The sequence below is a fragment of the Citrus clementina genome, unplaced genomic scaffold (genome assembly GCF_000493195.1).
Source record: "Citrus clementina cultivar Clemenules unplaced genomic scaffold, Citrus_clementina_v1.0 scaffold_2, whole genome shotgun sequence".
NCBI classification, from domain to species: domain Eukaryota; kingdom Viridiplantae; phylum Streptophyta; class Magnoliopsida; order Sapindales; family Rutaceae; genus Citrus; species Citrus x clementina.
In genome coordinates this window covers 27,326,748-27,349,046 of record NW_006262688.1, presented here as the reverse complement: position 1 = coordinate 27,349,046, position 22,299 = coordinate 27,326,748, and the positions used below count along the sequence as shown (strand labels likewise).

General features: G+C 35.6%; 3 protein-coding genes across 5 annotated transcripts; 1 reads left to right on the top strand and 2 right to left on the bottom strand.

Moving 5' to 3' along the window:
* Window positions 1–2,810: 2,810 nt before the first annotated feature.
* On the top strand, window positions 2,811–4,479 carry LOC18052673 (F-box protein SKIP28). Its single transcript, XM_006448129.2, has 2 exons — window positions 2,811–3,428; window positions 3,778–4,479. The coding sequence occupies exons 1-2, from the start codon at window positions 3,018–3,020 to the stop codon at window positions 4,384–4,386; spliced, it is 1,020 nt and encodes a 339-aa protein (XP_006448192.1). The 5' UTR covers window positions 2,811–3,017; the 3' UTR covers window positions 4,387–4,479.
* Window positions 4,480–4,633: 154 nt separating this feature from the next.
* On the bottom strand, window positions 4,634–8,960 carry LOC18052672 (glucan endo-1,3-beta-glucosidase 3). 3 transcript variants are annotated; one of them, XM_006448128.2, is made up of 4 exons: window positions 8,774–8,960; window positions 5,404–6,657; window positions 5,170–5,197; window positions 4,634–5,072 (listed from the first exon to the last, which is right to left on the bottom strand). In XM_006448128.2, exons 1-4 carry the CDS (start codon window positions 8,832–8,834, stop codon window positions 4,916–4,918), a joined length of 1,500 nt encoding a protein of 499 aa, XP_006448191.1. In that variant the 5' UTR covers window positions 8,835–8,960; the 3' UTR covers window positions 4,634–4,915. The 3 variants fall into 3 exon arrangements, with proteins under 3 accessions (XP_006448191.1, XP_024047306.1, XP_024047307.1); XM_024191538.1 differs by lacking the exon at window positions 8,774–8,960 and adding an exon at window positions 6,747–7,074; XM_024191539.1 differs by lacking the exon at window positions 8,774–8,960 and adding an exon at window positions 6,981–6,993.
* A 4,418-nt stretch (window positions 8,961–13,378) lies between these two features.
* LOC112101027 lies at window positions 13,379–14,224 on the bottom strand. Its single transcript, XM_024190923.1, has one exon. It carries the CDS (start codon window positions 14,222–14,224, stop codon window positions 13,379–13,381), a length of 846 nt encoding a protein of 281 aa, XP_024046691.1.
* Window positions 14,225–22,299: the final 8,075 nt, after the last annotated feature.

Sequence of the window (22,299 nt, the reverse complement as noted above, 5' to 3'; positions counted from 1 at the left end):
ATGTCATTTTCTTAACATAAGTATAGAAGAACTTAAATGTATCAAGCAGCTAATTTTTAGATTTCAAAGTAAAAGCCTACACTTTTTTAGAACAGTTATCAATAAAAGTCACAAAATAAAGTGTACTTCCTATTGATCTACTTTGCATCATGCAAATATTAATGTGAAACAAATCAAGGATTTACAACTTTCTAGATGGAGAAAAGCTTTTAAAAACTACTCTATGTGTTTTTTCAGCTAAGTAATGAACGCAAGTCTTGAGAAACATACCTGCGAAATTGAGTAGAAATCTTTTTTTGGTAAGAGTTTCTAACCCTTTCTCACTAATGTGACTAAACCTTTGATCCCATGTCTCAATGTTAGAATCTTTTGCTTCTATCTTTTTTTTTTTAAATCTTGGCTTCTATCATATAGAGTGTTTACTTTCTTCTCCTTAACTAACACTATGGAACCTTTGGTGAGCTTTTATTTTCCTTTACCAAATTGGTTAATATAACCATTATCATCAAGTTTGCTTGTAGAGATCAAATTAAAGCGAATATCTAGTATGTGTTGACATCTTTAAGTAACAACTTGCAGCCAATGCTGGTCACTAAGCAAATATCTCTTATTCCCACAATCTTGGATGCCCCCTCATTTCCCATCCGAATATGGTCATAATCACTATTACCATAGGATGTAAAGTAATCATGATGTGTAGTAACATGAAACAAAATACTCGAATCAGTCACTCAATCACTGGTATGGCAAGTGAGATTTATAAAGCTCTCATCGTAAACAATATCCATATCACCATCAACTATGGCTCTAATGTTCTCTTTATCATTTTTCTAAGCATTAATTTTTTATTTCGTCTATTCTATTTTCCACAATCTACACTCATTTTTAACGCAACCCATTATCTGATAATGAAAGCACTTCATGTTTTTCCTCTAGGATTTAGATCTTCCTCTAGAGTTATCATTGTTCTGTTGGCAATAATTTCTATTTTGGCTTCTCCCCCACCTTTCTTGCTTTTTCTAAAACAAGTGTATCTGACTCAGAGAGAACTGCTTCAACACTCTTTCTTCTAGATTCTTTATTCTACAGCCTATCTTTAGTTATATCCAAGGTTAATTTCTCGTTCGGTGCTGAATTATTCACTAACACCACTAATGTCTTCCAACTGTCATGCAAAGAACTAAGCAACAACAATATTTGTAACTCATCATCTAAAATAATTTTTATAGTAGTCAACAGATCAACCAATCCCTGAAATTCGCCAGTGTGTTTAGTTATATTGCGCCCCTCCTTGTATTTCAAGTTAATAAACCTTTTCATTAAATTGACTTTATTATGTACTATCGGCTGCTCATAAATTGTTTTCAATTTCCTCCAAAGAACATCAGCCTTCGATTTCTTTGCTACATGGTGGTACACACTTTGATCAATCCATGACCTAATAGTACTCACAGCCTTTTAGTTTAATGAGCTCATCTCTTATCATCTAAATCGACGAGTCTAGCTTTTTCGCCTTCAAATGGTTCATGTAAGTCTTTTATGTACATCAAATCTTCCATCCTAGACTTCCAAATACCATAATTTCATGATTTTAATTTAATCATGCATGTTGGGGACTCCTCCATCTCAACCACACAAGTAATGAAAAAAAACACAACCGAAGCTCTGATACCACTCTGTTGGGAAGGGAACTCACGCAAGCAGCTGTAAATTAATCAGAAACAAAACTCTTTCCCTTTTTGTGTGATTAAAATAGGATGTGTACCACAAGTAAATAAGTAGAAAATAAACCAACACAATCCAAAGTTATAAATCAGCCACAAGAGACATCGATTTTACGTGAAAAACCCAAAATAGGAAAAATCACGGGACTGTAGTTTGATATAATTTTCTACTATATTAATGTGTTAGGTCCATCTCATTTGAGTGGCGCAAGCCCAAATTTCATTAATTTGAGTATTTAAATAATTAAAGAAATATTGAGGAGCTAAGTGAAATTTTACAATAAAATTAGGTTTTGGAAAACTATATATAAAGAAGACCAAGTGGAGGCGGCAGCAAGTTTTACTATCGCAAAAGGACAAGAGAAAGGGAGAGAGAGAGACAAAGGGAATTCTTGGTTTTGAAAATAGAAATTTTAATCTTTGATTGGACGATTGAAAGAAGAAATCAACTCTGATTTTTTTCTAAATTTTGAAGGTAAATTCCTAGCATTGCATTCTAGGTCTTGATTTTTATTTTATATTCTTATTGACTGTTATTTGAGATACCTACTTATTTGAAAGACAAATATTAATCTATTACTATAAGTTAAGAGTATTGAAATTCTTAATGTTGTTAGCCTTTAGTATTATTTAGAGAGGAATTTGTGTTGTAATCTCATTAATATAGTGAAAGATTATATCGGACTATAGTCTCATAGTTTTTCCTGTTTTAAATTTTTCACGTAAAATTTGTATCTCTTATTATCTGTTTTTGCTTTAGATTTTGTTGGTTAATTTTTATGCATATTTATTTGTACACATTCTATTTTGATCACACAAAAGTAAAAGAGTTTTGATTCCGCTTAATTTACAGTTACTTGTGTGAGTCTCTTTCCCAATATAATGAGATTACAGTATAAATTTTTTTAGATAACATTAGATGCTAACAATATCAAAAATCTCAATATTTTTAACTCATAATAATAGTCTAATAACTATTTTTCCAATAATAACAGCTAACGAAATGATAAAATAAAAATTAAGACCAATAAAATTATAGAGAATCATATCTAGAACTTACTCTCAAAATTTAAGAGCAATCAAAATTAATTTTATTTTCCGATCGTCCAATCAAAGGTTGAAATTTCTATTCGCCTAGTGAAACTTGCTGCCGCCTCCACTTGCCCTTCTTGATATACAGCCACGTTTGTAAAATTTCACTTGGGATGGACCCAACACTTTTTGATTATCTAAACAAAACAATCTTATCCTGAAGAGTAGCTTCAAATCCTGCTTACGGGATCCAAAGAAGAGATGGAGACGGCTAATGTAGAGTATAATGAACAGGAAGCCATGGAAACATCCATGAAAATGATGTCAATTCGTCCTTCATCTTCTTTTTCCAGTGTCGATTCCATTAATGAAGAAGAACCGAGGCCACCACATGAGGCTTTGTTTCTTGCACTGGCTTATCTTCCTCTATTTGAGCTTCTTGCTATGAGTGTAGTTTGCTTGTCACTGAGAGATGCAGTGAATAAAGATATCCTGCCATGGCTTAATATCATTGTTGATAGGCCTTTGAACAGACGGTTGTCTGATGAAATTCTAATGAAAATTACTTCAAAAGCCAATGGAAGACTGACAACTCTGGCTCTGATTAACTGTGTCAGAATTACAAATGCTGGGCTTCAACGAGTCATTGAGAAAAATCCATTTATCAAAAAGGTATGTGTTTCACCATTTTTATGTGATTTTTTTCTTTATTTTCTTGCTCAACTTGACTGCATTCATAAGATTTCTTGGTGGGTATTTGTTCTTATTTGGAAGGAAGAATGTTCATCTAATCTTGCTTAAAATATAAATATGATTATCTAAGGCCATGAACTGATCATGAATTTTAATTTTTTTTTTCAATTTTTAGCTCTTGAAAAATGAAAATATGTTAAATCTTAATGCTGGTAAGCCCTGTGCCGTCAGCATACTTCCACGGACGAAACGAATATTTTCTCTACACAACCAGAAATGTGCTTTTGCTTTCTGAAAGGTAACTTGTTTTCTTGCATTTTTTATTCAGCTCTATATACCAGGATGCACAGGCTTATCCCCTCAGGGAGTCATTGAAGCTGTGGAGAAACTATCCGAAAACGACCACACGCTGGAAATCTTGCACATTAGTGGCGTCTACAACATTACAAAAGAACACCTCAGGACACTTCACTCCCATTTGAAATTGAACTCATCTCGACAAAATGAACAAAAGCGGCAGCCTATTCTGTATCATAAAGCCAGACACTACCCGGTACTTGTAAACAGAGAAAATGACCATAGCATCGACGTTGAAATATGTCCGAGCTGCAGTGAAGTAAGAATGGTTTTTGACTGCTCGAAGCAGCTGTGCAAGGGAAAGCCGCCGGCTCGTTGCTGCAGGGGATGCTACCATTGCATTCCAAGGTGTGCAGAGTGTGGTGGATGCATCCAGCCTGAAGAGATGGAAGATGCTGTTTGCAATGATATGTTGTGCTCAGATTGTTGGCTTCAACTTCCCAAATGCAATCTGTGTAACAAGCCATATTGTAGGCAGCATGCCAATCTGGGAAGTAACTCTTCATGCTCCTCTGGATTTATTTGTGACATTTGCCAGTACCAGAACCAGAAATGTTACTCTGAAGAATTTTTAAATTAGAGGAATCTTAGTTTAGATCAACACAGTTTTGTATTTATTGTACATTCATATAAAGATACTGAATGATGAAGTGTAGAACATACTAGTTTCTTTGTAGAGTAAACAGCAATTTCAAACCTGCAAGTTGTTCAAAGTTAGACCTGCAATTTTCAGCATCTCAATATTTTTGTTTTAAAAAAATAATGAAAAAAGAGAGCAGCAACTCGGCCAACATTTTTGTAATCAAGAGAAACATCATGCTACTGGTTAAAATGCACACTTCAGAATTCCACTATAAAGAATACAACCGAATTCATCCTAACAAGGTAGTTACAATAACGATTCCTGAAGAAATCCTTTGTTCTGTTTGTACAAAATCGAATGAACTTATCATAGAAATTAGCCTGCCATATGTTCAATTAACTTTGACACCCCACATCTCTTCGGGAGGACCAAAATTGGGTGTACTCAGTGTTTTCTGACAGAAACGAGAATGGATATTTCTCAAAGATCCCACTGCCGGAACAAATTCCAAGAAAGACAAATCTTTCTACAAAAAAACTGCAGTCATGAGTGCAACGCTGAAAATCACAGAGCTTGTGACAAGATCACCACCGTAGACATATTTTGGAGAGCAGCCAGAAGTTGTAGTATTTGAGGAAGGAGCCAGTGATGTTCCATTTGTAATGGTGCCATTTCTTCCATGGCTACACTCACGAAACAATGTGTAAAACAAACTTCAGAAAGGAGTACAAGAGAAGATAATACTGCACAATATAAACATATTAAAGCTTCAATGCATACCTTCCTGGAAATATACAAGAACCATGACCTGCAGCAACGAAACAATGTTAGCAACTTTAAAACTGTCAAGGCAAAATAAATAAATAAATAAATAATTGTTCATCTATGTCAATAGAGCATGAAGAAAGTCCACTTCATATTCTTTGCCATCATAGTTGGCGCCCATTAATGCCCACCAATTAATCTATTTTCACAATATCCTTCATGTTTATAAACATAATGAAAGTCACGTACTTGGGTCAGTGGTAGTAATTGTAGCAACCCCCTTGAAATCACAGGTCCCAGGAGCTTTAGCCATCTGTTGATAATATGCATTGAAAGCATATGTTGAATGTGAAATCACATTATCTGGCTCATAACATGGCTGACCCTGCAGCAAGGCTGAGCAATCAACTTTTCCTGGACCACAAGCCCAATCCAGAGCAGCCTGTAGCATCTTTTTATCAGCACCATCCTTGGCAACACAGAAGGTTTGATTTGTCGTATCATTCGCCAAAACAGTTCCAGCCCCGGTCAAGTGTAAGGTATAAACCGGTACTCCATTGGCATTAAATAGCCCCCAGTTCTTTTCAGAGACAGACCCTGGTCTCAGATCCTCATTGTAAAGCTCATAAATATAAGTACTAACTGCAATCCCTGGGTGTTTAGGAGTTCCTGTGTTGTTAAGCACGTGTCTGATTAAGTTACTGTTGTAAGTGTTGGCATTATCAATTGTTGCATCAGATTCAGATGAGTCACCCTTTGAGGGCCAGCCAGACTCCAGGACTACAAGGGGAATATTGGTGAAATTTAGATCGGACATTGCGAAATATGCTGCATCAACAATAGCATCGAAGACATTAGTATAATGTAGGAGCGTGTTGGCATCCACAGCTTCCTTATTAGGTGGGAGAGGACGGAAAAGTGCATAGTCCAATGGAATCACCCCATTGGATTGCATGTAATCATAATATGGATAAACGTTCAGCATAAGATAGGAACCCGTGGACTGCAGAAATTTCAGCAAAGGAACCATGACTGGATCCCAGGAACGGTTAAAGAAAGCTTGAGAAGGAGGAAATGAGTCAAGGATGATGGAAGAAGAATGTGGGGTAGAGACTTTTATCTGATCATCAAGATTAGCAGCAACGAGAGCAGAATGGATAAACTTGAGGGCAGAGACTAGGACTGGACCAGCATTTGGGAGAACAGTTAGGACTTCAGATCCAACAGCAATGGCAGTGATGTTGGTGGTGGGGACATGAGCAGCAACATTCCGAGCAACCCAGTTGGCTGCTGTGGCATTGGACTGACCAATGCCAAGGAGCTGATCATTGGGAACAGAAATGGTCACTTGGATCCCAGTGTTGGCAAGTGCAAGGAGCATGGCTCGATCGGCATCATAGAGCCTGATATGCCTGATATTTTGAGCCTTGAGAAGGGCAACCACCTGAGTTGGGCTTGGCATGTCTGAGAGGTCTGTGCCAATGTTCACACCAATGAAGGCATCTGCAAGAAGTTACCCAACAGAGCAGGTTAGGAAAAGTTCATATTCCACATTCCATCTTGGAGAATTACAGTATTGATGACCACCATACACTTCTCCTCCTCAGAAATCTACAAAGAGATGCTCAAGCTAGAGCTGAACAATAAAGTTGATAAGGGATAAGCATTCAGCACACAGCTGAATAAGTTGCAGGTGCAATCATGCACAAGACGAGCATCTTTTGTATTTCCATAATCTCAGAAACACCAAAAATGCAATTCGACTTGGGCCTGGTATGAAGCATCTTAACATAAGGCCTCGAACAATCAGAGGGAATGAGCATTACGCTTTTTCTTGGCATTATCTCTCTTTCAATTAAACTCAGAGGCATTGGACACGCAAGTTGATTTGCCCTTGTACGAAGCATCTTAACAGAAGCCCTAGAACAAGCATAGGGAAAGAGCATGACATGATGCTCTGATAAGCAAGATGCATTGGCAGCAAGGGCATGTGTAGCAGTGTGCCTGTGCTGCAATATGCTTTTGGTTATCACCCATAAGCATCCTTATCTGGAAAAAGTCCTGCAGCTAGTTTAAAGAACTAAAATACCAGTTCATTTATTTAATGCTAAATCATTCACACAGCACAAGAAATCTGCATTTGATGATTTTGATCTAGATTGTACTATAAATACCACGAATGTGTGTAAGTACTAATGAGATAGTAATAAATTCTTGAAAATGAACATGATAAGGGCAATATATAGGTAGTTTAACCTCTTGTCTGAGACTACAAGTATTGAAATATATGACAAAAAGCGGGCACGGAGATTTTGACAGCCGGAGCGTATATGGTTCTTACAACCTTACACAAAATGAAATGAATGCAACTTCCATGCCCCAGACATGGGAGTTGCTAGCAATAGAACTTAGAAAATATTGAATTCAAGGTTTGGCACTAAGTCTCAACTCAACAATTGCTCTCCCCAGTGTTCATTGATGACAGATTAAAGTCATTTTTGGGTCATTGTCATCTTCTACATCCATCTGAGTATAAGAGAGAAACTAAATCTTACACTAAATACCAAAATGACTGGTAGGTGATCCATCTCGCAACATGAAAAGCAGAGTCCTAATTTGGCCCTTTTTGAAGGCTTCTTCTACAAAAGCATATGGTCATTAGTGTTGATTATAAAATTTAGTCATTGCAAATATTTCCTTTGATATTTCAGAATCATCATCCTCATTGTTTATATAAATTATATATTTGACAATTGGGTTGTCTGATATTCTGATTTACTCTACCACTTAGATCTACTGTATTTACCAGCTTGGAAGGTGATGGGCTTGTGCATATAGTACAGTGGACCTACTCAACAACATGCTATATACCTAAACAGTGAAAAGACAATCACACGCCTTGTATTACATTTATATAGATACAGTTCATTTGATACTTAACCCAAAAGCATACTAAGCTAAGGGCATTGTGGTCCTACAACATTTTTGACTAAGTTATGTTCAGGTAAAGGACCGTCACATGAGCTGGGACGCAAAATGGTAGAGATTCCCATTAAAGTTGGCAGAGAAGAGATCAGAAAGTTTCAAAGGGAAGATTTTTCTGCAGAGGCATCCCTTCTATTATGATGACAATAAAGTAAATGACCAGAGAGACCAGCATAGGAGAGAAATAAACCCAAACCCACTTTATTTCTTCTTTTAACCAACATATTAATGACTATATAATCTATCATTAAATACTATGACAATTCCGTTAATAGTTTCATTGAAAGCTCCTAAATCCACACGTCTTATTTGACATCAAAGTCATTGAGTTAAATCTAAGTGAATGGCACATAAATTTCTGAATGAACTCCCATTATGGGTAGATTAACAAAACAACTTCATTATTATCATTCTCAAGAGAGCCATTAATTCAAGAGAATCCCACAGTGAGGAACCAGCAGAAAAAACAAGTAAGCCCATCATAATAAAAACCAGTTTTTGAAAGATGAACAAAAGAAAGTTAACAAAGAACAACTCGACGTCTGCAAGGCATGACATAAGTACCCATAAAATAAAAGAACAAATCCCATGAACGCGAAATGATGAAAAGAAGTTTAGGCAGAATGAAACCGACCTTTATCAGCAGAAGCAGCAGAGACAGCCAAGAGAAAAAGAAGAAGAACCGTTACTGCCATTGAAACTTCAATATTTCAAAAAACTAACAACAGAAACAAGTCTACCTCCAAGAAAAATGACTCAAATAAAGAGAAACCAAGAGTAATCCAAAAACCCAACAATGAAAAAGACTTGAGAGAGAGAGAGAGAGAGAGAGAGAGAGAGAGAGAGAAAAGTTAGCTTCTTTTGAGGAATGTAAGAAGCATGTAATGTAGTGGACTAGTGAACTGTTTGGTTTAGTTGTTAAAGAAAGATGAGTTTTTGCCTGGTAAGAAAGCGGGGCAGGGTTTAAACAAAATGCAATTAGGTCCTTAGTGTTTGCATTAAGTACATAAAATTCTCACAGGTTTTACGATATTAACACATAGATCCATAATTGAAAATTTAACAAGAAAATCTGATGTAATACATTGGTGGGAAAGATTAGAAATATTTAAAGTCAAATCTAACACAAGAGTGTAAGAAATAAACTTTTGATCTTTGTATACTAAAAAATTAATATGTTGCAGATAACTAATAAATTATAATATTTAATTGAATATTAATTTTTTATTTTTTCAGTTTTTTGAAGTAATAGTTGTCTAATATCGTTAATTTGACTAGTGCTATCGTGGATTTTTCCAAAAAGAACCTAAAGATAGTAGAATTTTGTGGTAATTCCAAAATATTGGATTTATGTGTCAAGTGTTGAGACTTGTAGGACCTTGTCGAATGTAACAAAAACATCAGGGCCCCCATTGTAGTTTTGTCGAGAGGGTTCTGCACTTTTTCGGTAAGAGTAGAATCTAATCAATGGATTTGGTGTGTCAGAAAATGGACGGTTGAGATTGGCATGCTACTGCATGGTAAGAAGAGAGGCCGACTGGCCTACCACAGAGTGCACACTTGTGAGTCTGCATCAGGCAAAATTTGTGAAAGCTTTTAGAGATGTGTGTGTTTTGGTTCCGTGGGCCCATTTGATGCAGGGCTTAAATTCACGGTCTACGAGGAAAATTGCAGAGCTGATGTGGCAGGTCATCGCAGCTGGATTCAACGGTCTTATTTCCGGACAATGTCTGGAATTTTTGGCATATTTTATTGTTTGTTTGTTTTTGTTTTAGTTGGTTATTTATAAAAAAATAAAATAAAATAAAAAACTATTGGGCCTCTCCAAATCCCAATGATAGTTTGAGCCCTAGTAGCTGTTTCTCCTTTCTACAAAATTACAAAAATATAGAATAAAAGTAAATCTTTTTTTAATTATAAATCTTCGAATTACAGTAATTTATATATATACATATAGGGTATTTAATACATTTTTTATATGTAGATTGTAACTATTTGCAAAAAAAAAAATCTGAAAACCGTTAACCCCACGAGGGAGAAATGTTAAGTATTGCCCCACAATTCGTATGTTATGTAAGACTTTCATGTGCTGTTTGGATGGTGGGAAAATGCTTTTAGGAAGAAGCCATTGCGAGCCCACTACAATGAAAGGTGGGATGACGTAATGTGGTGGTGACAATGAGTTTGTAGGCATTTATTTTTTCTTTTCTTTATTCTTTGTTGAAAGTTGATGGATTCTTTTTTCTTTTTTTATTTACAAACATTAGTGAAGGTCGTATTTTGTATTGTTCTTCGGGGTAAAAGCTCGTTTAGTCCCTATATTTTGAAGTTAGTGCCCGTTTAGTCCCTATATTTTTAAAAATACCTCAAACCATCCCTACCATTAAATTATTGACACTTTTGCCATTATCTTTTGTTCCTTTTAACTTATTTTTATAATATTGCCCTATTATAATAATTTTTTAGACATTATTAAAAAGAAAAAAATAACCCTATTATAATAACTTTTTTAGACATTATTAAAAAGAAAAAAATAAATTACCACTTTAACACCAAAAAATAAAATAAAATAAAAATATATATATTAATTTTTGTAGAACACACTCTTGAGTTAAAATATTACTTTTTCTAAAAAAATTGATAATGTAATTTTTTACGATATTAATTTTTTAGACATACGTGAGCTTCCACAAAAATTAATATATACCTTTTTTGTTTTTATTTTATTTTTAAGTTTAATTTGATAATTTAATTTTTTATTAATATCCAAAAAGAAACATTATTGTAAAAATGTAATATTGTAAAAGTAAGTTAAAAATAAAAAAAAATAATGGCATAAGTGTCAATATTTAGTAGCAGTGACGTTTTGAGGTGTTTTTAAAAATACAGGGACTAAATGGATACTAACCTCATAATATAGGGACTAAACAAGCTTTTACCATGTTCTTCGTGTAAAGTTGTTTGTAGTTATTCTGTGGGCAATAGCTAAAAACGAATTCATGTCAAGCAAGTTCAAGTCAAAACCTCCCTTAATTATGTGAAAATTATTTGTAAAGTCTTTCTCCCTTGCAGAATACAAGTAGAGTAAAGGCACTCCTCCTTAGTGAGGGTTAGTTGTCCGGGCATGTACTTCATATAATTAAATATAATAATATAAGTTTTAGTTATATATATGATTGTAAATATCAGTGTATTGATCTACTATAATAACAATCGTAAATATTTGTGTAATACAATAATATAATGCTTAATCAATTCAAAAAAAAGTCAAACTAAAGTCATATTTCAAAATTTTATAAGCCGTGGTAGTTCTGCTTATTTATTTATTTTGGTGAGGGGATTTTTACTTGCGAGAAAATTATTCAAAGATATTTTAAAAAGAATTGTAACACATAACCTTGAAGATTATATCAAAATTATCTATCCTATCCTAAGTGTGATGATAAGTCTAGCATCCATCAAATTGATGTATGAATATTGTTGTGATAAGTTATTATAAATATTTTATTCTCCCCGTGTGGTTCAATTTTGATATGCATTAACGGTACTATTTCCACATTGTGTTAATACTATAACAAATCATCACTCACATATAAAATGACACGCCATTTATAATAACTTGTCCTCGTAAAGAAGACATCCAAATTTGTAAATTTTTGTAAGCGTAGAAATGAGCCACAAATTTTCGAATTATTCATTGAATTTAAATTTTTATGGGCCTCTATCTAAAATACCGAAAGATAATAACAAAATAAAACAATACAAAAAAAAAAAAGATTTATTGACGCAAAAGACAGATAACATGTTGATTTAATTTAAAATTCACGGCTGTAGGGCAGTAGAAATAACATCAACGTGTTTCCTCGATTGTATCAATTGTTGAAGAATGATGTAGGGATACATTGATTTTGGATGCTCAAGAAGAAGATGGTTTTTTTTTTTTTTTAAAAAAAAAAATCGTGATTTTTTGCGGGTTCTATGGTTTCTTGAGCATTGTAGTCCTAGCAGACAAGTACGTGGGGATAAATAGTAGTGATTCTGCATGACATATTTAACAAAAAAAATTGGACTGACCCACGTAGAAGATGGACCGGGCCCATTGATGTAGACAATTTTAGCGACGTAGAGGAATTTATATATCTTTTTTTTTTTCCTGATTTTTCCTGTTTGAATAAATTTGTTTGCTCGTAGTAAACAGATAATATTTTCATATTTTTATTGGTGATTCATTTGCATTATTTGTATCGAGTATTGTGTTGTGTTAATTGACATAAATAACTATCATTCTCCAATAAGAGTTTACCTAAATTCAGAAAAATTTAGAGTTTGTTTGTTAAACGTCTAAAATCTGAAGATTTGTTAATTTCAGATTTTTTTTTAAAAAAATGCTTATTTTCTTTATGCAACCTATATCTAATTTTTAGATATTTACAAATGAATAGAAAAGTAAGGTTTTGTGACTTTTATCTGTATGGAAAAAGTCTGAATATAAAATAAATACTATATTCCAATAATATACATATTAAATATACATATTTCCTATATTATAAAACCTAATCCTTTTTTGTTCTCTTTGTAATTCACGTTCAACTATTGTTTCTATTTGTTCTCTTTTTCATTAGCGCTAGAGTTCTTTAAGCATAGCTCGGTGAATCTCCATTGTCAAGGTATGTTTTTTTTAACGGTTTTAATAAATATATGTTATATATTTTGGATGTAGAAAAAATTCTCCGTTATGCTGTTTGTGGTTCATACATCAAACAAAAAATTTTGTGCGCCAAGAAAGTTAATGAAAAGTTACATGATTAATAAAATATAAAATCTTCCAATACTGAGTTGTTAATGGAAAGTTACATATTTTATATGAAAAGAACGGCTTATTAAAAAAATATTATTAATAAATAACAACAAATGCTATTGGGGCTGTCCATCTAGTAGTTGGTGGGTTATTAGTTGGTCCAAGTAGAGCTGGTAAAATTTGACACGACCTAATTACCTGATACGAACACGACATCAATAAATGGGTATGAGTCATTGAATTTAACACGATTATTAAATGGGTCGGGTCCGGGTCAACACTATCTACATTGAAGAAGTCAATAACTACTAGTTTTAAGTCCAAGAAATCTGAAACATTAGATAATTGTTATTGTCTGCATCAATTTTATTGTGAAATATTTGTTTTTAGTTTCTTTTTTTTTTTTTTTTTTGAGGGAAAGTATTACTTTCATTCATCCAACTATGTGAATAGATACAAAAATTCTGAGGGTATATTGTCTACCCAAAAAACAAAATCAGTTTGCTCTAATGCTAATCTTGCAAGAGAGTGAGCTAATGTATTGCACCCTCTTGGGGTATGTTGAACTTTCACTTGGTTTAGCCTCTTCATTCGATCTTGGACTTCAGAAGCAACCCAAAATATTTCAGCTCTTGAACTTGTCTTGGAATTGATTAAGTCCACTACTTCCTGGGAGTCAGATTCCACAATTAGTGGGAAGCATCTAACATTTTCTGCTATCTCCAGCCCGAATCTGATAGCTTCAGCTTTTGCATAATCAACTTTGCCAATAAACTTTGAGGGCTTCATTGCTGCGGCCATAACCTTTCCTCTTGAATTCCTTATAACGATTCCCATTCCAGTTCTTTGCTGTTCCACTCTTACTGCTGCATCTACATTAACTTTGAACCAACCCTCTGGTGGGTGTTTCCATTGTTTCTGATTTGCAGTGCTCTGCTGGGAGTTACCTTGCATTTGGGGCATTTGGATTCTGCTATAGGATTGCACCATTGCTTCTGCTGCCGCAACTGATAGCTGGGGGTCTTCTTTTTTGTTTTTGAAGAGGAAAAGGTTCCTTGAGTGCCAGATGCTCCAGCACACAACAACAATCAGTTCCATCTCAGATTTTCTCCTTTTTCCATTCAAGCCCTGCAGCAAGCTTAGAACATCTCTTACTTTGCTAAATTCAATATCCTCACCAAAAGGAGTTAGCCTCCATATCTTCTTTGAAGCTTTACATTCATATAGTGTGTGGAAAACAGTCTCCTTTGTTAGCTTACACCTCTGGCACCAGGGTAGTTGCACCATTGTCCTCTTCCAAAGATTTCCTGCCGTTGCCAACAGATTATTTGCTGCCCTCCACATGAAAATCTTAACTTTTTTCCGGGAGTTGAAGATACCAAATGGCACGCCAAGACTTATCATTCTCACTCGAGCAGCTTGGCTTCTCAGGAAAGTTCATTTTCATAGCCACTTGGTAGCCACTTTTAACTGAATAATTACCTTTCTTGTCATAGTGCCACAACACTTGGTCTGGTTTTGGCTGCCTTGGCAAAGGGATTTTCAAAATTTGTTCAGCATATTCTTTCAGAAAATGTTGCCGAATTACATCTTCTTTCCATCTTTGCTCCTCACTGATCAGCTCTGCAACAGTTGTGTCTGGACTCAAAGATGGGGGAGATATTGGCTGGAAATTTACAGGTCTGGGAATCCATTGACTTTGATACACTAGCAGCTGCTCACCATTTCCAATTCTCCATCGCAGCCCTTTTTCTACTACTTTTCGACCCCATAAAATACTCCTCCATATAAAGGAGGGATATGAGCCCATCCGAGCTTGCATCAAACTTGAATTTTTAAAATATCTTGCCTTTAAAACTCTTGCTACCAGTGACTCCGGCTCTTGGATAATCCTCCAGCTCTGCTTAGCTACTAGAGCCTGATTAAAACTGGACAAGTTTCGAAAACCCAGCCCACCTCTACTCTTTGCTTGACACAAATTATCCCATTTTGACCAATGGATTGACTTGTGATCTCGGCTACTTCCCCACCAAAAACTAGCAATGGCCTTTTGCATGTCATCACAAAGGCCTATGGGGAGCTTAAACACGCTCATAGCATATGCAGGCACCGCTTGAGCTACAGCTTTTATCAACACCTCCTTCCCCCCACATGAGAACAGCTTTGCTTGCCAGCTCGAAATCTTTCCAAAAACTCTGAGCTTGATATCCTTAAAAAAGCTGGTCTTGTTTCTGCCCACCATGGAGGGCAGCCCAAGGTATTTCGCATGCCTGGAGACCACCTGAAGCTGGAAAATAGTTGTAATTGAGGAAATCTGCTCCGGCTTGGTACTCTCACTGAAAAACATGGACAACTTCTCGAAATTGAAGATTTGCCCAGAGGCTGCAGCGTAACAATCAAAAATCTTCTTTAAGTTTGTACAATCGTCCCTTGTGGCTCTTGTAAAAATCAAACTATCGTCAGCGAACAAAAGATGAGTAATGGAGAGTTCTTTGCTGAACTTTATTCCATGGATCAGCTGCTGAGATTCTGCTTACTGTAAAAGGTTTGTAAAAGTCTCTGCACATAGAATAAACAGATATGGGGACAAGGGGCATCCTTGCCTTAACCCTCTTTTAGGTTGAAACAGCCCTTTAGCCACCCCATTAATCAACACAGAAAAGGATGAGGTAGTTATACATCGCATTATCAATTCAACAAAATCATACGAGAATCCCAATTTTTCTAAGGTACATTTCAGAAAACCCCATTCCACCCTGTCATACGCTTTGCTTATGTCTAATTTCAGAGCCACTAACCCATGTTTTTTCCCCCTACTTAGCCTTATTTTATGTAGGCATTCGTAACCAATAATTATGTTATCGGTTATGAGCCTATTTGGAACAAAGGCACTTTGAGCTGGTGAGATTACATCGTTCAAAATCAATTTCAACCTATTGGCAATAGTTTTTGCTATTATCCGATAAATTACATTACATAGGCTAATTGGTCGAAAATCTGCCACTTTTTTAGGTTTTTCAACCTTCGGAATCTGAGCTATGTAAGTATGATTTAGTGGAGTAAGGTTACCTCTGTTATTTAGGACCTGCAAGCATGTGGTAGTAACGCCTTGACTCACCGATTTCCAATGCTTTTGGAAGAAAGCAGTTGGAAGGCCATCTGGACCAGGGGCTTTTGTAGGATGCATTTGGCTCAAGGCTTCTGCGATGTCTGCTTCTGTATAGGGCTGATTTAGCTGGGCATTCATCTCCTCAGTGACTTTACTAGGCATGTCTTTAAGGGCATTTTCCATTTGGCTTGGGGATGGTCTGTTGGACGTGAAAAGATTTTCATAATAGTCACAGAAAATTCTCTCTATATCCGCTGGTTCCTCAGTCCATCTGCTGTTTTCATCCAAAATTCCTCCAATTTTGTTCTTCCTTTTCCTCGTTGTAGCTTTAGAATGGAAGAACTTTGTATTTTTATCTCCTTCTCGCAACCAAACAGCCCTCGACCTCTGCCTCCAGTAGATTTCTTCGTCCACAAGTAAATCATCTATTTGCCTTTCTAAACGCTTGATGTCATCACCACTGGCATAATGGCTGCTGCTCTGCTTGTAGGATTTTAGGTCGTCCAACAACTTCCCCAACTTCTTTGTCCTCCCTCCAAATTCTTCTCTACTCCACAACTTAAGCTCTGCTAGTGAGTCCTTTGCTGTCTTGTTAAATTGGGAGATAGGATCTTCACAATTCCAGCTTCTACATTCCTCCCATTCATGTTTTACAATCTCTTGACACTTCTCGTATGGGCTCCACATATCCTCGTAGTGCACTCTTGTGAACGTTCTTCTCTGAAACTTGCTGCTTCTTCCTTTTTCTTCAACTTGCATCACTATCGGACTATGATCTGAGGTCCAATTTACAATATGTTCTGCTGCTGCTTCGTGAAACATACCCCCCCAGGTTTTACAGTAAAGAAATCGGTCTAGTCTTTCTTCCACTAACTGCGGACCGAACCTTCTATTTGACCACGTGAAAGGGTGGCCTTTGAACCCCGTGTCTCTCAACCCACATAATTTAACAGCTTCTCTAAAGTCATTTACATTGGATACACGCCTCTCATTCTTCCCCGTTTTCTCATTCATTCGTAAAATTTCATTAAAATCTCCATAGCAAAGCCATGGTAAAGAGCTTAATCTGGCCAATCTTTTCAATAAAGTCCATGTGTGCTGTTTTTGCTCCACCTCAGGGTGGCCATATATTCCGGTACCTCTCCAATAGCTACCATTTTCGGAATGGATCACTGCATCAATGTGGTGGCTGCTATAGGACTTTATATCCACAACTACTTCCGAATTCCATAATAGAGCTAAACCCCCACTCCTACCTCTACAACTAACGGCAAAACAACTCTCAAAATTTAACTTCTTACCTATCACCCGCATCTGTTCAGTCCTCATCTTCGTTTCACACAAAAACACAATTTGAGGCCTGTGCAGTTGGAGAATCTTTGAGACTTCACGGAATGCTCGGTTATTCCCCAAACCCCGAACATTCCAGCTTAGGATCCTCATGGCTGTGGGCGGGGCTGGTCACCAGCCACCACCCTTAATTCCTTCGAGCTTGTTTCTGCTGCCACTGCTATCATCTCTACCTCTCTGCTTTGCTTTGTCTCCCATTCTGGCATACTCTGAGCAGTTAACGGGAGGCTGTCAATGTAGTTTGCTTTGCCTATTTTCCTTCTCTTTCCATTTGGGCTCGTCCCATTGTCATCTCCTTTAAGCCTTTTTACCATCTTTGGCCCATTTTCGTTCGCAACACTTTTATCGGTTGTTCTCGCTTGAATTTTCCACTTACGCTTTGTTGTTTTAGCTTTTGTTTTATTCAACCTCTCCCCCTCTCCAAGGTTTGTCACCACACGGGTGTCTATTGGGCTCATTGCGAAATGGGCCTCATTTACATGTGATCTCTGCCCCATTTCTCCCGCCTCCTTTTCTAACTCTTCCATTTGCTCACCTCTCATTTCTCCTTCCCTCTCATTTATATTTTTGTTTCCCGCTTCTTTTCTCTGTTTTTGAGGTACTGTATCCATGTCAGTTAGTTGCGTTGACTCTGTAAAACTTTCCTCTGACGACCTTGGGATGCCCGCCCCTTTAGGCTGCGGGTTATCCAAATTTGTAACCCTTTGTAATCGGGTCAGCCCATCTTCATCCTCGTTTTCACTGCCATTGCTTCTGGTTTGCTTCTTCATCGTCTCTGTAGTATCCTCTAGTTTGGAATTGTTGGGGATTCTACCATTGTTTTTCTCGGCTTCCATTTTCCACCGCTCCTTACCTCTGTTCAGTCTGAACTTTTCAGCCATTGTGAGAGCTTTCATCCATGGCCCATAAGCCATTTCCTTTCTGGTTTGGTTTTTGTATTGCTTGCATTCCCTATACTGGTGTCCTATACAGCCACAAACAAAACAAAAATCCGGCAATCTTTCGTATAGCACCGGCATCGGGATGATTTTCCCCCCAACATTTCCTATCTCCTCCTTGTCAGCTTCCTCGTCTACCACTTTTGTGTGCACACTTCCTGATTCTTTTTCTACCGCATACTCCATTTCTGCATCTTCTCCATCTTCTAGCTCCAGAATTTTTATCAAAGGTTTAGTAATGTCTACTGAGATTCGCAATCTAGCATACTTGCCAAAGCATTCTCCTGAAGTGTTTGTTTCCACCTCTTCCACCCTTCCGATTTCTTCCCCAATTCCTTTGATTGCCTCTTCATTCATGCATAGAATGGGGACATTGTGGATTTGCACCCAAAAGGATGCATGAGTGAAAGATTGTTTCTTTATCTCCCCCACGCCTCTTGGCTCAACTAACACTATCAGCGCTCTATCAAAATGCCATGGCCCCCCTGCTAGTATATTCCTCTTGTCTGTTTCTGCTCCGAATTTGAACAAGAAGATATTTTCCCCCATTTCTTCAATCTGCACTTCTCGGAGGGTTTTCCACACTTGGTGCAGGGTTGCCCTAAGACCCCCTAAGTTGATTTCTCTATTCAGAAGCACCTTCCCCAACAAACAACCCTCCACAATTTTTTGGCCCGTCGTCTTCATTTTGTTTTTAAACGATACTCTGCCCCTTTTTTCTCCTTCCAATGATATTTCTTGGCACCTTCGAATCAATTCGTCGGTGTCCATTCCAAGTGCATAGACAGTTGTGCTACCGAAACTTGAAAAGTTCTTTAATGCTACTTAAAAAACTAGATTGATAACTGGAAGAGAAGGAAAACTAAAACAGCACCCAACTTATGTGAGTGACAGCATTAGTCCTATAGACTCACTCTCAACTCTCATGCTGTTTCTCCAAGAGAACCAGAGGGAGACTCCTTTGTTTTTAGTTTCTAGAAATAGAGGACAAGACTATCTACATTGAAGAAGTCAATAACTATTGGCATAATTATCTTCTATTTTCAAATCTAATTGTAACATGTATATAATTTGATTTAATCATAGATGGCTGAAAATGTTGGAGTTTTTAGGGCAACTTGGAGTGCTCGTGTCCAAAGAAAACAATTAATTGATATTTGTCTCATTGAGGTGGATAATGGATTTAGATCAAGAGGAACTTTAAAGCCAAGTGATTGGGCTCGAATTGGAGAAGAAATATTTAATACATCTGGAAGAAGGTTAAAACAAAAACAAATTAAAAATGATTGGGACTATATGAAAAAACAATACTCAACAGGGATTAAGATGACATCAGTAATAGGACATGGTTACAATCTTATGACCCAAACATTTGACTAGCCAGATGAAAGATGAGAAGAGTAAATAAAGCTAACATTTTAATTATTTAATTTAGTGGAATGAGTTTGTCAGAAGATTTTATTATATATAAGTGTTAACTATTTTTTCATTGTTAAACATAAATATCCAGGAGCTAAAAAGTTTTGCTATAAGCCTTCAGCCATTATCGCGGAATTAGAGACTTTATTCTCTAGAGTTTTAGGTACTGGATCTAGTACTTGGAGTTCTAACATGAATGACTTACCAGAAGTGGGAAATATATCGTCAATATTTGAAACATATGTGCCTAATGATACTTCAATTGGAATAGAGGATGATTATAATAGATCGAAAACACTGTATCAGATTACAACTAAGATTAGTCAAGTATAAATAAGGTATAGGATTCTAAGAAAAAAACAAAAGAAAATAAAAATTGATGAAACTTGTGAAGAAGTCAAAAAGTTAGTAGAGATATTAGAGAAGACTAATGATAGAGGACCTTCAATGAAAGGTTGTATGACAATTTTACAAAAGATTTTACCTATTCAGGATCCCCTTTATAATGTAGCAATCAGCACATTGTGCAACAAGGAGTACAGGGAGGAGTGGATAGAGATGAAAAGCGAAACAAATATGTGTATTCAAAGTAAAGCAAAATAGGATGGGAATCTCTTTTATTTAAATTAAAGTGCCTTGGAACTTAAAGTTTTTTATTATGCTTGCTGGATTTTGACAATGTCTTTTTATTGAAAAATATTACATGGTGATTTAATGATTATGTGATTTTTATTTATTCATTTTACTTCTTCACAAGCTTATTATTATTTCTTTATAAATTGTCATATTTTCTTTAATCGTTGATGACATTATAATACAAAAAATTTAGATATTGTTATTATTGTGGTTTTTTTTTCTTTTTTTTTAGATATTTATATGGAAGCTTTTAAGTGAAGGAGATGATGATAAGAAATAAAAGGTTAAGAGATTGCTACGAAAACAATTGATTCTATTGATACTTGATTTATTATAGCCATGAAAATTGAAAGACTGCCAACATCAAAACTTATAGGCCCAGATTTTACTAAAGAGCTTTTAAGTAGAGCATCTACTACATGTTATGAATTAATGCAGATGGAGAACAATAGGTTTGTTTATTTACGTCAATTCTTTAAGGTAAAAAGATGGTTATACCCTAGTAAACATGTGTCTTGTTGAGCAAAAACTAGCAAATGTTCTTGATGACAATTAGTCACAATCTTCACAATCGACTTGTAAGAAATATTTTTCAACACTTAACTTAAACAGTGCATAAATACTTCCATGAGGTTTTAGCAGCCATGATGAAGTTATCGAAAGAAATGATTACTCTTCCTTTATTTAATGATGATTTAAGTGGCATAACACATGCTATAAGTTATCTTTTGTCAATGACAAATAGCAACATAATTGATATATTTCTCATATTAATAATATTTGCTTTTGTAGGGTTGGTGTAATAGATGTAACCCTAATTCATGTATGTATTCCAATAGATAAACAAGTGCTATATAAAGGTCAAGGAAGAGGGGAATGCTTTCAAAATGTCATGAGTCTCATGACAATTTGTGACTTTGACATGATATTTAGGTACGTTGTTGTTGGATGGGAAAGAACAACACAAGATTCAAGAGTGTTGACAAAAACAAGTCGTAATTCAAAACATAATTTCCCAATGCCACCGCCAGGTAATCTTTTTTCTTTAATATAATTGTTAGACATTTTTTCCCTAATAATTAACTCTTGGTAATTATTGAACCCAAAAGAATTATATTTAGTTGATGCGGTATATACATACATATACTAGAGGATTTATGGTGCCATATCGTCATGTACATTATTGGTTGAATGATTTTCGTAATGGTGGTCGGGCTAGAGGGAAAGAGGAGATTTTCAACGATAGTCATGCGAAATTAAGGATTGTTACTGAGCACACTTTTGGTGTTCTAAAATCTCATTTTTCAATTTTAAAGCGGATGCCGCCATATCCATTTAATGCTTAGACAAAAAATTGTTATCGCATGCATTGTAACACTCAGTTTTCTTCGAAGATTATCTATTATTGATTCATTATTTTTAAAGTATGACAATGAAAAAGTTGAGTTGGAAAATAAACCAACAAATGCAAGCAACGTCTTTGGACCATCAGATCAAGTCTTCATGCAATAGCTACGAAATCAACTCGCAAATCAACTTTCTCACGGATATAATTGATTTTCTTATATTTTAAGAATTTAATTAGTACAATAAGTTTGATTAAATTTTACATTTAGAGTAATATAATAATATTTTTATTTAAAGATCAATTACCACCTAATTCTACATATGTTTGATTTTAATTCTAATGTGCACGTATTTACCTCTTAAAATTTATAAGAAGTATAAAAAATTCTTATAAAGACATAAATATCAAATAATCATATTTTTTATATTTGTGATTTATAAAAACAAAAAAGATGTCACTTATATTCAAATATTGAAAAAGAAAAAACAAACATGTCATCCACACATATGCAATTCAGATTTACTCAGATTTTAACTAAATTCAGATATATTTAGATTTCAGA